We start from the raw sequence: 14146 nt of genomic DNA on the forward strand, positions 1-14146 counted from the left end.
ATGAGTTTGGAAACCAAGAAATCCCATTAGTAGCTCACGGCTCTACTCCACTGTTCTAAAAATAGCTTGCACCAACAAATAAAGGTAACGAACCTACTGCTAAAACTATAGGGATTACGGCAATGGGCCAGTTTGCCAAAATGTTGAACTATCCCTTTAAGCTCTCAGCAGAGACTCGGGGCTGGTTTTTAGGGATGTCACATTGTGTTGTCATAACAACATCTTAATATGTATGAACATTACGCTCAGAGCGAGCTTATCGATCAGTCCTGACTCAACTCAACACAGATAATGAGAAGACACCAGCTGGAGATCCACCGTGGACCTCCTCTTTGCTGTTTTTCTTTTTTAACTAAATTGGGGAAAGCTGTTGTTAAGTGGAAACAAATTGTTGGGAGGAAACAAAAAATCTGTGGAGCTACAATCATGGCAGGTCGCCCGGCGGGATGGTGTGCCTCCGATCGTAGGCGGTGTCGTCGCTCTCCTCCCCGTCGCTCACTTCGCCCAGAACCCGCTCCCTCTCCTCCTCCTCCTCGGTTTCGCTCTCTCGCCTCAGTCGCTCTCGTTCCCGGTCTCTTTCTCTTTCTCTGTAGCAGCGAGGCAGCGTGGGAATCTGAGGGGGCGGAGCCACACAAGTGAGGTCAGAGTGAAGACCAACTCATGTTTGAATAAACAAAAATGTGCTAAACATTAAAGGAAGAGACCTATCTATCTATCTATCTATCTATCTATCTATCTATCTATCTATCTATCTATCTATCTATCTATCTATCTATCTATCTATCTATCTATCTATCTATCTATCTATCTATCTATCTATCTATCTAGTTCAAACAGGTTTTGTTTCTTGCTTTTGTGACTTTATAATTTCTATACAAATAGAAGACAGTAAAATCAGGGAGGGAAGAGAGAGAGAGGGAGAAGGAGAGGGAGAGGGGAGGAGGGGATGACATGCACATAACAAAGATCAAAGAGCTCCAATTTGTTTTTGCCGTTGTAAGAATAAGTTTCAATTCATGACGACTGTAATTAATTCTTCAGCTTTTCTGAAAAACACTAAATCGTGTTTCAACTGGTGTCGCATTTCAGACGCAGCATCTGTCTGACAGTCTTGTTTGTGGTGTTGAAATGTCGACTTTCTGCAGGAGGTGACTCTTGAAATGGGACCAGGTTTATTGGACTATGAATCAACATATTGTATTTTAAAGCATTTAAAGCAACAGGAAAACTGACTGAGCAGACACATGCAGATTCATGGTAACTCCATGGAAAAGTGCATGTTGTTTTGAGATCTGCGGGGCAGAGACGTGAGCTGCTCAGTGAACACAATGGAGGTGAACGGTGCAGGTCCCCTGTCCCTCATCAAACTCATCAAATACACAATCCAACAACTCCAAAACGCTCTGGTGGACAAGTTGTGACCTGCACATTCACCACGCTATGAAATAAACATGTAACATTACGAGACAGAGTTGTTTTAGAGGCAAATGCAGCCGTAACTACTTTCCAGACACGGCTGCTGGGCGGAGGGATTTCAAAAGCGCAAGTAGTTCAGAGTATTTGCTTCATGTGTCGTAATGTTACATAATTATACATGATTATTTCATAGCGTGGTGAATGTGCAGGTCACAACTTGTCCACCAGAGCGTTTTGGAGTTGTTGGATTGTGTATTTGATGAGTTTGATGAGGGACAGGGGACCTGTACCGTTCACCTCCATTGTGTTCACTGAGCAGCTCACGTCTCTGCCCCGCAGATCTCAAAACAACATGCACCGATAATTAAAGGTGATGAACCTACTGCTATGACTATAGGGATTATGGTGATAGGAGAATTTGCACAAAATGTTGAACTATCCCTTTAAGCAGCATCGTTAAAGAACAAACAGAGGGGGGGGGTGGTTACCTGGTTGTCGTGGCTGGGCAGGGCGCAGTAGCCCGGCTCCGTCCTGCGGAGGAGGCGTGGTGAGTGGGTACGGAAAGGTCGGGGGGAGTGGGAGTGGGAGCAGACGGAGCGCGGAGAGGGAGAGCGGACGGAGCGAGGTGACGGAGAGCGGACAGAACGGGCCGGGGAGTAAGTGATGGAGGCGGACTGGGAGTGGACGGGACCGTGGTGGTTTTGTTTGGGAGGACGGGGGGAGCGGGGGGGCAGCTCGGGCGGTTTGACGGCGTCGATCATCGGGTCGATCATCAGGTCGATCTCCGTGAGGATCGGCGGCGGCGGGATGAAATCGAGCTCCTCCTCCGGCGGGAGCATTTGCATTTCTGCAGCGTCGATTTCCTGGAGCTCCGCCTTCGACAGGTGGTCCACGATGCCGGCGCCGAACGAGTCGCCCACCACGTTGATGGAGGTTCGCATTCTGTCACTGAGCGGACAAACCACATGAATAAATGGTAAATGGTAAATGGTCTGTATTTATATAGCGCTTTACTATACCTGAAACGATACCCAAAGCGCTTTACAGTACATACATCACATTCACCCATTCACACACACATTCACTGATGGCGGAAGCTGCCATGCAAGGCGCGAACCACGACCCATCAGGAGCAAGGTGGGTAAGGTGTCTTGCACAGACAGAGCGGGATTCGAACTGCCAACCCTCTGATCACTGGACGACCTGCTCTACCACCTGAGCCACTGCCGAATAACACCAATGTTTTTACACCGACACACACACACACACACACACACACACACACACACACACACACACACACACACACACACACACACACACACACACACACACACACACACACACACACACACACACACACACACACACACACACACACACACACACACACACACACACACACACACTCCAGCCATCAGACACCTGACTCACAGCAGCCAGTCGACAGCGATCAGCAGACTGATGTCCTGGGTGGGAAGACCGACGGCCGTCAGGATCAGCAGCATGGTCACCAGGCCGGCGCTGGGAATACTGGCCGCTCCGACGCTGGCCAGGGTGGCCGTCATACTGCGGAGGAGAGACGAGGAGGATCATTGAACTTTACATCACCAGCTGAAGAGTTTTAGGGTTTCACTTTGTCCTGTTTCATGTCCCTCTCCACTGGCTGGCAACTGGCAAAAAGTTGTTCAGAAAAAACTAATTTGATCTCTGTTTTTAGCCTTGTTATAGTAGTAGCTCCCAGTGGCTGTGTGAGATTTGCTGCCAGATGTTCGTTCGTCGCTGTAAACCAGTGGATGTTTGATGTAAAATGGAAGAACATCTTGCAGCAAATATCGTGCAGCTACTGGGAGCTACTGCTACAACAAGGCTGAAAACAGAGATCACATTCATTTTTCCCGAACAACTTTTTCATGTGGCGGCTTCAGGACACTTGGGTCAGTACAGACGAGCAGTATGGAGGTATCTGGATGTTTCATAGTGTGTTCAATAGTGAACTCTATCCGCCGCCATTATATGAAAATCCGTTGCGTTTTGATGACTCCAAAAAAGTTCTCCAAACCCTTCCTTGGCATGACGGTGAGTAGATGATTGGTGAAATATTGATTTTGGGTGTAGTATCCCTTTAATCAATTGGTTGCAATCGGAGTGTGAAGAGGATTTCAAGCAATTTGGTAAAAAATGCTCCATAATAGGATCTCCAACCCTACCTTTAAAAGAAAACTAAAACAGTGAAAAAAATGTGTTACCTGAAATAAAAATAAAAATGTGTTTGAATAACCGAAAACTACATAAAACTAAACTGAACTGCAGATAAAAATCAGCTTTGTTTTGTTGTCGTTGCTTTTCTCCTTTGAATGCAAACAATTTAAAGTTTTACTTTTGATTTAGCTGCGAGTTATGGTTAAAGAATTAACTGTAAAGACTTAGTAAACCATATTTGGTGTCGTGTAATATTTCACCCTTTTCACCTTCTACAAATCAAGACTTTCCTCCTAATAATTTACATGAAAAACTAAAACTGAATAAAGCTAAAACTGCTCAATCACTTGTTGAACTAACTAAAACTAAACTGAAAAAAGCAAACAAAAAAACTAAATAAAAATGAAAACTTATGAAAATTTCAAAACTATAAAAATGATAAAAGATAAAACTTTCTTGAACAATCGCTCTTGGCCGATGCTGTAAAGATTCATTTATTCCATGATGAAAAAATGTGACATTTGACCTGAGAGTTTCCGTCACCGTCGGCCACAAACAGCCGGCGGTCAGTGTGGCGATGAGTGTCAGACGGTGACGGCACCAACTGGAGCAGAGGTGAAACCGCACCGAACTGTGGGAATCGCTGACTCACTGTGCCAAGCAGCTTTCACCGCTGACTCAGCACGCTCTCTCTCTCGGGCTGAACGTCCGCCAATAAACCCAATTAAACGTGGTGTGTGAGAGCCCAGGAAGGTGCCGGATACCAGTCGGCTCCAGAACGAGTTGGCGTGACAACAACTGTAGGATCGTTAGATGGTTATTGTACATTTAGTAAATTGTGAGATGTTTTTACTGTTTTCCTTCACAGGGAGGCAGGAGGGTAATTACAGGAGGTGAGCGGGGGCATTAAAAAACAAAAGCTGGACGACCTCAGATTTATATAAAGGTGTGTTTTGAGTTCATGTTTTACAGTTGGAGGAGCAACAACCTGGTGTTTACAGTGAAACACATTAGATGAATGTGGTATGTCTGATATATACGTATATATACGTTTCCTCATGTATTTATTTATTCACTATGATCACGTATTTTTAAATTTGATTCATTGTGCTTTCTTATCTGTGGAGATGACAAAACTGTTGCCACAAGAGTCCTTTTTCTAGAGTCTTTTGTATAGATTTTATTGTGGCTTTGTTGTTTTATCTGTCATCATCGTACAGTAGTGAGTGCTGTCTCGTCTCTTTGTCTCTTCCTCTCTTTTACATTAATGTCTGTTGTGTCTTTAAATGTCAATCACCATGCTGTCACACTGTTTGCCCGTTTTGGGACAATAAAGATTTACTTTACTTTCCTGATGTCCAAACTTTCCTGCACTATGTTTTGTAGTCTGACCTCTGTACGGTGGCTCTGAGAGCTCAATTTACTACAACATAAAAACACAAACATTCAGGAAATTCAGAGGATAATTTGACAATCTGATAAAACATGCGCTGCAAAAACTCACAACACAACATAAAAGTTTCTAGGAACACAACAGTATGAGGGGACAGACTAAACACTAATGCTGAGCTAACAGTGGAAATTTGCAATAATCTGAATCTGAATCTGAATTGTGATACTGTTGTTACGGTAAACCAGACAAACTCATCACGCCATCTTCACAACTTCTAAAGTCAGGAACCTTTGAACTAAAAGTGGCATAGAATCGTTTGTTTCTGCAGGAGTTAATAGACTCGTAACATATAAGTTCATCTGCCGTTTAAATAATTCTGACAATTCAATTGTTTTGGTATCATGCCACACGCTACACATCTGAGCTATGGAAGAACTGGTACAAATGCCCTTTAAACATGAATTGTTAGACTATTTTTTCTACTGAGTTATTTTTGTCTTGTCTTTGTTTTTTGTTAAATCTTTGTCCTGTGTGTTTTTATAATGGGCCCTAGGCCTATGTATGTGTATATCTATCTATGTATGTATGTATGTATGTATGTGTATATCTATCTATGTATGTATGTATGTACTGTATGTATGTATGTATGTATGTATCTATCTATCTAGCCTGGTCCGTCACTTTATTGTGTCCCTGGAAACACTTCTGTTGTGTTGTGAGTTTCTGTGGTGCACGCATTGACACATTGATGAAGTTGTTTTCTAAATTTTTCCAGCATGTTTTTTTCCTTCAGCGGACAACTCGACAATTTGACAATTTGTGTTGAGCTCTCCGGGCCACCGTAGCTCCGAGATCTGAACTACATCTCAATCTGTTGTGACAATCTGCGGTGGCAAATATCACCACGAAGTTTGAGACGGTTACGCACCACATGTGGATGTTATTAGGAAGATTGTTTTTTTTGTTTTTTTTGCCGCGGATGACACAACAGAACTTTTTAGAAAATTAGATTTTGGAATTTGGTGGTAAACAGTCATCGCTGTTGAAGGATTAAGAAGTAAACAACTTCAAAGTGCTGAAGATCATTTGTAACTCACGGCCACAACGAGCAGCGTCTGGTCCAACTGGGTTTGGTTAAAAGCTCAAAGACGAAAGACAATCTGAGCAGCAACACACTGCACGACTAAAACAGGTTTTGTTAACATCCGCTGCTTTGACTTGTGTGTGTGTGTGTGGCCCTTTTTTACCCATTTCAACTCTAAACTGTTACTGTAAAACAGACACTTCAAACTACTTCTAACTGTTCACACCTCCGTTCATGCAGAATCCAGTAAAGCTTGATGTGATCTTGTGTCACGTGACCTCCGGGCAGATGGCGTAAACAACAACGATGCACAATAAACAACGACAGCACGTGAATAAATCTCCTGGATCAACTATTATGGAGCTTTACCGTAAACACCACTTAACATCACGTAAACATTGTAAATATTTATGTGTCTCGTGTGGTAAATTGTTTGGACTGTGACCGACACAGATGGTGAATTAAGATTTCGTTGGTGCTAAAATGATGAATAATAATAAAAATGTCAATCAAATAAATTATTTAAGCGGAAAATCTTTGTGCAGTGCATTACTTAATTTTTTGTAATGTTGTGAAAGGAGAGGTGGAGCTGGTCAACAGTCAAATGTTTGGATTATACAGTATAACACATACACACACATTCGGCCTTTCATCTGGTTCATCACAGTTTTGGGGGGTTTTTAAAGTTTAGATCATAGTTATTCAGCTGAGTCCAGTTAAACATCACTTTGGTTTTTTGCAGCTTGGTGTCACGTCACAAACTGACACAACTGCTGTAAGTTGTGTGTTTGACTTCTTACATAGTTTTGCAAGTTTTAATGTTGTTTCTCCAAGATAATTGATGTTATTCTGTGGTGAAGTTAGAGACGAAGTGAAGATTGACGGATAAAACCATAATAATAATAATAATATTATCTGGAATATCTGTTTGTGCACTTGTGATTGTGTTTCAGGTGATTTCTGTAACAGTAAAGTTGATGCGTAGCTCTGTTGTGACACTTCACCTCACTCACTGGCAGTGTTGGGCATGTTACTTTTAAAAAGTTATTAATTATAGTTACTAGTTATGTTCTCCCAAAAGTAACAGTAATACTTTATTGTACAGGTCGCAAATTACATGTTAATGTCAAGAAATAGTCAATAACAGTCAATTTCATAGTAATGTCAGTTTTTCATAAAGGCAAAAGATTACACCATGCTTTTCATGCTTTCAATTTAAGGCCAGAATTTTTTTCACCAAGTCTTTGCAATTGACCGATGTTTCTGTGCTATTTCTACGCAATCAATCGTTATTTCTGGACATTACTATGAAATTGACTGTTATTTTTAGGCTATTTCTGGACATTATGACACAATTAATTGTTATTTCTTGGTTATTTATTGACATTATCACGTAATTAGCAGCCTGAAAATTACAAAGGGTTACCAAATTCCTGCGGAGGAATACTGAGTGAGTTGGTTCATTCCAAATAAACTGCGTTTTTCCGACTGGTTGATGGACTAAAAAACCTAAACAGGTGTATTTTATTTTGTAAAGGGACTTCTTGAGACAAGTAATGCCTGGTAATGGCATTATAACGGGGGAAACAGCAATAACCACCCTGAATAATCAAAAATATAGTATATCGGTATTATTGCATATGTTGTTTTCAATGTTCTATCTACAGTATCTACTGTAAATTCCGGACTATTAAGCGCACCTGAATATAAGCCGCACCAGCTAAATTTTAAAATAAAATAGATTTTGTACATATATAGGCCGCACCTAAACATAAGCTGCAGGTTTTTCGTGTTGTAACATGAGATATTTACACAGAAAGACAGTACACGGAAGAATATGTGTGGAACTATGCAAGTCCGCTCGCTTTTCCGCTGTTTTGGTTACGCTCCTAGCCATGTGCATTTGTTGACAACGAAGCCGTCGAAAAATCAATAAATGGAGCGGTGGATAACGTTACATAATATACGATGTTACGCGTGTGTGTTTGTGTAGTCTTAACCGTCATGAACAAAAGATTATGGGTTACGGAGCGCGTTTGTGTCACGGTGCAGCAGAGACGAGAGCTGAGACACGGGGCAGCGACCAGGTACTGTAGTGATGTTGCAAGGTTGGTTTTCAGCCATGAGTCGCCAGGTGAAGACAGAGAGCCTCCGTTCTCACTCGTAACAAGTCATGTAGCGAGTTAAACCATCACAATTACTCCAGAAGCACCAACACGGCATCAACACAGCACCGTTACATGCCTGGTTAGAAAATAAAACACTGCACCAACACTCAAAACTAGTGTCTTCTTCGGCGCATAATCTTTCCCCACATGTATCATCTATAGATTTTATTTTTGCATTGATGCTTTATAATTTCCACCATGTCTCACCTGACAGTGATGATCTGGCCTCCGTCCAGGGTGATGTCATTCATCTGGGCGATAAAGATGGCGGCCACGGCCTCATACAGCGCCGTGCCGTCCATGTTGATGGTGGCGCCGATGGGCAGCACGAATCTGGTCACACGTTTGTCGATCTTCAGATTTTCCTCCAGGCAGCGGAAGGTGACGGGCAGCGTCCCTGCGCTGAGGGGAGACAGAAGAAGAAAGAAAGAAGAAGAAAATAAAAAGGTGCAGATGTACAAAGAACAGGAGCCAAGTGTGTGATGACAGACGGAAAATCGGCCGACAGGTGGTGACAGACAGAAGTGTGGAGGTGAGGAGGGAGGTGTCGGGGTGATGTTTGGGGTAGAGACCAGAAGAAAAAAAAAAAAAGAAACTGTAGAAATCTGAGCCTCCTCCGAACAGCTGGTGCAGCCACTGTTGAAATCCTCCAACATGTGAATTACAGGAATTTGATTCCCGGCCCTGCTAAGCCCGGGTCATAATATAATTAGAGAAAACGTTGATAGGATTACACATTTTCACTAAAGCCGCAGTAATGTGCCAAAGTAACAGTTGGTTGCGGCAGAGCGGCGGGATCCCCGGCGGGCCGGGCCGGGCCGAGCCGGGCCGGACACATCGGGGCCAGTTTGGCCTGTGACCGTTAATCCTCCGGCTCAGACATCCACAACACAGGATCTATCTAACATGGGCGCGTCTGCCTCGGCCCCACGCTCACACACATTTTGGCCGTGATTTGTCAGTTAAATACATCATTTCACTTTTCGCCCGTTTCAGATTTAACCCAAATGGCGGCGAGCCAGTGGCAGGCGACGCCGATCAATCACAGCGACTACAGCAGCTGCTGCAGGAAGAGATGTTGTAAAAAGAAACATGTGACACACACATGTGTTAACACATGCCCAAACAGAGCGTTTACACACACACACACACACACACGCACACACACACATATTTCTCGCAGGCTGTCGTACCTGCTGGCGGTGCCGAGGGCGGTGATCCAGGCCTGGAAGATTCCAGAGTAGAAAGTGAACGGGCTCTTCCTGGTGATGGCGAAGAAGATGGCCGGTAGGATCAAGCCGCCGTGGATCATCAGGCCGACCATCACCGTCACCATGTACATGCCCAGCTGCCGGGCAACCACCTCCAGGTCTCCGATCGCCGCGATCTTCCCGGCGATCAGGGAGGCGATGCCGACCGGAGAATACCTGAGGAGAGAAACATCAGAGCTTTAATCTTTCCGTCGGGCGCGATCATGTTTTAATGCTTCATCTTCTCTTTGCTCTCTGTGCGAGGCCGGAGGATGAAGGTGTTTCAATAATAACTTTATTTTATATAAAGCCGCCTTTCAAAATGCTGCTGAAAATGAAGTGTTTATTATGCTACGTAAATAGTTTTGCCTCAACTAGGATGATTTTTCATGCAAAAACTAATAATATAATGTATTCTAGGTCTGAAATTAGTGATAATTTACATTATTAATCAATCTGCAGTTTAATTTTCATAGTATAAAGTCTTGGGTCTTTAAATGTTTTTGGTTTATAGTCAATATACTACAAAACTCCATCAAAAAAGCAGGGCTAAATGCATAAGTATTTACTTTTTTCTTAAAAATCATCTTGAACAAATGATCAATTATGAAAATATTTATGGATAAATTTCTGTTTATTGATGAATTGCTTTGTAAAATCACTTGACATCTGAGCTCGACTGCTTCAGATCATGTTTATATGTTTTTTGTGTTTTCTGTTGCTTCACTGTTGCAGAAATCTCATAACTCATAAAACTAAACCATGTGTTTAATGTTCTTATTAGAAAATAATCATAAAGATATGAATTTTTTTTTATTTTTTTTTATCAAACAAAAAAGAAGAAGAGAAACATTTGTTTTGTTCCCTGCTGTTGGTGAGAAACGTGTAACCAACACCTAATCAATCTTAATTCTCTGTCAAAGGAGCTCCTCTTCTCCGCTCGAGGACATGACACATTCTTGGATCTCTGGTTTCCACAGCAGTTGTTCATGAGCGCAGGCCGCTGGGCCGAGGGTCATGTGAATTAGAGCCGTGTTTTCCCTTTAAGCTCTTCCTGGTCCGAGCAGAGGAGCAGGTCTCGTGGTGGTGGTGACGCCGACGTCTGCAGTGGTGTTGGCGTTGGCGCTCTCCCTCCCTCTCTCAGGTCAGCTGGCATTGGCTGACAGTTGTTTTGGTGCAGTTTTGCCGCCGTATATGATCTGATGGATGTGTTCCCCGTACGATACGTGTCTCTGTATACACTGGCCTCAGTGTTTGGCGAGCTCCATAGGCCCCGTGAGTAATCTGTTTATACTGAGTGAGTGATACGAACAAGGACACGGTTCCTTTGGTGTCCAGCTGCGCATGTAGAGACAGAGACGATGGCCTCGGAGAGCTGAGACACAAGCATCCTGCTGTTTTTCTTCCAACCCAACGCCTACCCGCGCTCCCTCCCTCCCTGCAGCTCCCCTCCCTCTCCCTCAGGCAAGTTGGGGAGTAACGGAACGGCGTTACGTAATCAGGATACAAAAAAAAGGTAACAGTAATCTAGGGATGTCACGATTACTTGTTTTCACAATTAATCGTGGTATTAAACGCCACAATTAATTGATCGTAAAGATTCCTAAATACCGTCACTTTTTGAAAAAGATTATGTTGGAACCGTATCGGCAGATGTGCGCCAAAGTAAAGGTAAATGCACAGATACTGGTCCATTTATCTAACGTAACACTGAATAAGTAGGAATTTAAATGTTAGCGTGTCATTTGTATTGTGAAAAAAATGATTAAAATAAACTTGAACATTTGATATAGATGACAATTACAGTAATGACTTAAATATTTCAAACACTTCTCCCAGTGGATTACTGTAATAACTGGTCCTATATTACAGTAAGAGATTAGTAATGTAATTATATTTTGACGATATTTGATTTTACACATTCATAGTGTTGTGAAATTAATTAATGCATAATAATCGTGATAATTGTAATACCGTGATTATTTCTCTGACAATAATCATACCAAGAACATCTATAATCCTGACATCCCTACTGTAATCCGTTACAGTACAGAAAAAAAACATGTAATCAGATTACCGGTATATTTGATAAAGAACGGGGATTACTTGGCAGGATTACATTTTTACAAATCAACCATAGGCTATAGAGCGTGCACACAACACCTCAACAAACCAACACATGAAACGAGTCGACCACCCGCGCAACCTCCATCTGAGTGTGTCCCAGTTTCCACACACCGTTCCCGTCTGCGCTTCGGTTGAGCTCCGACTGTCGGATCAAACCATCGCCCACTGCTCCGAGATCACAGGAGCACAACCAGCTGATTAACCGTAGATAATGTAGAAAGTGAGAATAAAATGCAAACAACAGATCAATTTGCCTTTCTGAGCTCGATTTGCTGTTCAATTTTTTTTTTTTACTTTTGTTTCTGTTCCTGCACAATGGATGTTTTGTATCATAAAATGTTGTGGTTTTCCACCTCCACAACTATTTATTAATGTCTTCCTGACCGGTGACTTGTGACTTGTGGTTGTGGTTAGTGATTATTGTTGACAAAGTGATGATTTTACAGTCGGGTGTTTATACACTGTCTTATATTTTGAAATTTACCGGATGCTCTGTGCGTTTGACTTCCGGTTTGGAGCGATCTAATCTACGTGGATTGATGCATGACGTTCTTAATTTGCATGTTTGGTATTGAAGTAAGCCAAAAGTAACTAAAGTAATCCGTTACCTTACTTAAAGCAGATATCAGCTTCACGGCCGTTTCGGCTAATGCTGCGTTCAAAGCAGGCTTTTGAAACCGTAAGTTACAGCTTCAAGTCACAACTACGACTTGGTAGCGTTCCAGGTAACCCGTAGCTCGTGTTTTTACCATCCTGTTGTCTGTGAAAGTTCCCTATAACGGCCACTCGTAACTTCCGACCCGTGAACTCGTACCAGATCGAACTGGTATGACTTCACAGGAAGGAAAAACACAAAGTACGAGTTTCTTTGAACGCACCATGAGTTAGCAGCCCCCGCCCTTGTCAGGCATCAATTGGTCCTCGTGCTACGTCACCACATTCACGCGCATCCCTTGGCTGCACACACAGCCCTTCATGCCGTTCTCTCTGCTCATTGGATAACACTTGTATCCCACAAGGAAAATTTTCTCCTCGGGTTACAGCAGAGCAGAGTGACGGAGAGACTCGTGTTTAGGCTGAAATACTTCATGTAAGTGATTGCTGACGGAAAATAGGACTATTTAGGACTTATATTAACAAAAACATTCCACTGATATCTGCTTTAAAGCAACTTAAAGTAACTTATTTGGCTTTTTATTAGCAAAAATCTAATATTGCTTTCATAAATACGTATTTCACTGAAGTCGAATCACACCTGCATACGAATGAAAGCTTTCTCGTACCTTAGAATGAGTTGTTACAAGTCGTTACAAATACATAAGTGGGCGACGCACCGAACCGAGGCGGCCATGTTGCATCGCCATTTTTTACATTCAGTGGCAGCGTGACCGTAGGTAACCACGGAAACTCAGCGGAGCTGTCGGCTCGGGGAGAACGTTTTCCAGGTAGCGCCTGTTAAAACTGTCACCACTGTGTAGTGTGAGGAAGGACGGGGGCACTGATGTTGCATTCAGGTGCAGTCAGACACCTGAATGACGCCGTCGGCAAACCAACCGGATGTCATTTCATTCGACGAGAGAAAGACAGAAAAACGTGGGTCAGGTAAACAATACGACATCACCATGACAACATATTGTCACGCCTGTATTGTTTTGCCTCGTGCTGGCGGACCACTTGTTCACATAGACGCTTGTTTATCCTGTTACATGCAGCGTCTGTTGTCTGTCTGACGTCTGCCCGATTTCACGTGAATGCAACATCAAGAATACGTTCCGATATGCAACCGCACCGCTAGATGGGGGGAATTCCTACATATTATACCTTTAAATTTTGTGATACTTAGAGTAAGTTACTGATTACACTTTTTCTTTTTTTTTTATAGCAGGTAACTTGTAATTGTACTGGATTACATTTTTAAAGGAACCCTCCCAACCCTGCTCTCCCTTCACAGCTCCAGTGCCACTTCTCTCTCTCTCTCTCTCTCTCTCTCTCTGTCTGTCTGTCGCCGGGGTCCTGCGAAGCCTCAAGGCGAGGCGTGCACCTCTCTCTCTCTCTGAAGGCATGCTCTCACACGCATCTTTTCCACCACGTCCCCCCTGTCCCGTCCCGTCCCTTCCCCTTCTGCCCGCATCTGCTTTCTGCTCTGCTGCCAAGCGGCTCCTCTGCCGTTGGTGGATCCATTACATTTTGGAGATCTTCCACCGCGCCTCCCCTGGGAACCCACAACATTGTTCTGGGTCCTGGCTCCTTCTTCGACTCCCCGGCATACCACAGACTCCAGCTTGACCCAGGGAAACCCTCTCTCTCTCTCTCTCTCTCTCTCCATCTGTCCGTGTCCTTCACTAACACACTTTCTGCCTCTTCCTCTTTTTTTCTTCTTTTTTTTCCTCCAGCTTTCAGTTTTTTTGTTCCCACAATTTGTGTCATGTACGCAGCGTTCACCTGATCCATCACTGTCGCCTCCGTGTGTGGTAGTTATCTCCAGAATGTCATAGCAGCGCAGCCG

At 43.2% G+C, this 14146-nt stretch overlaps 1 protein-coding gene across 1 annotated transcript in view; it reads right to left on the minus strand.

Annotated features, from left to right (window-relative positions):
• Positions 1–424: 424 nt before the first annotated feature.
• slc1a9 (solute carrier family 1 member 9) overlaps positions 425–14146 on the minus strand; it is a gene marked incomplete at its 3' end in the record, with an annotated part of 30802 nt that continues 17080 nt past the window's right edge. Inside the window, exons 7-11 of the mRNA XM_083977758.1 lie at positions 9457–9690; positions 8471–8665; positions 2851–2985; positions 1905–2364; positions 425–613 (exon numbers count right to left, since the gene is read on the minus strand). Of these exons, the coding sequence (XP_083833884.1) occupies positions 425–613; positions 1905–2364; positions 2851–2985; positions 8471–8665; positions 9457–9690 (1213 nt within the window). The remainder of the gene's footprint in view (positions 614–1904; positions 2365–2850; positions 2986–8470; positions 8666–9456; positions 9691–14146) is intronic.

Source organism: Trachurus trachurus, assembly GCF_905171665.1.
Source record: "Trachurus trachurus genome assembly, chromosome: 8".
In the NCBI taxonomy this organism is placed as follows: Eukaryota; Metazoa; Chordata; class Actinopteri; order Carangiformes; family Carangidae; genus Trachurus; species Trachurus trachurus.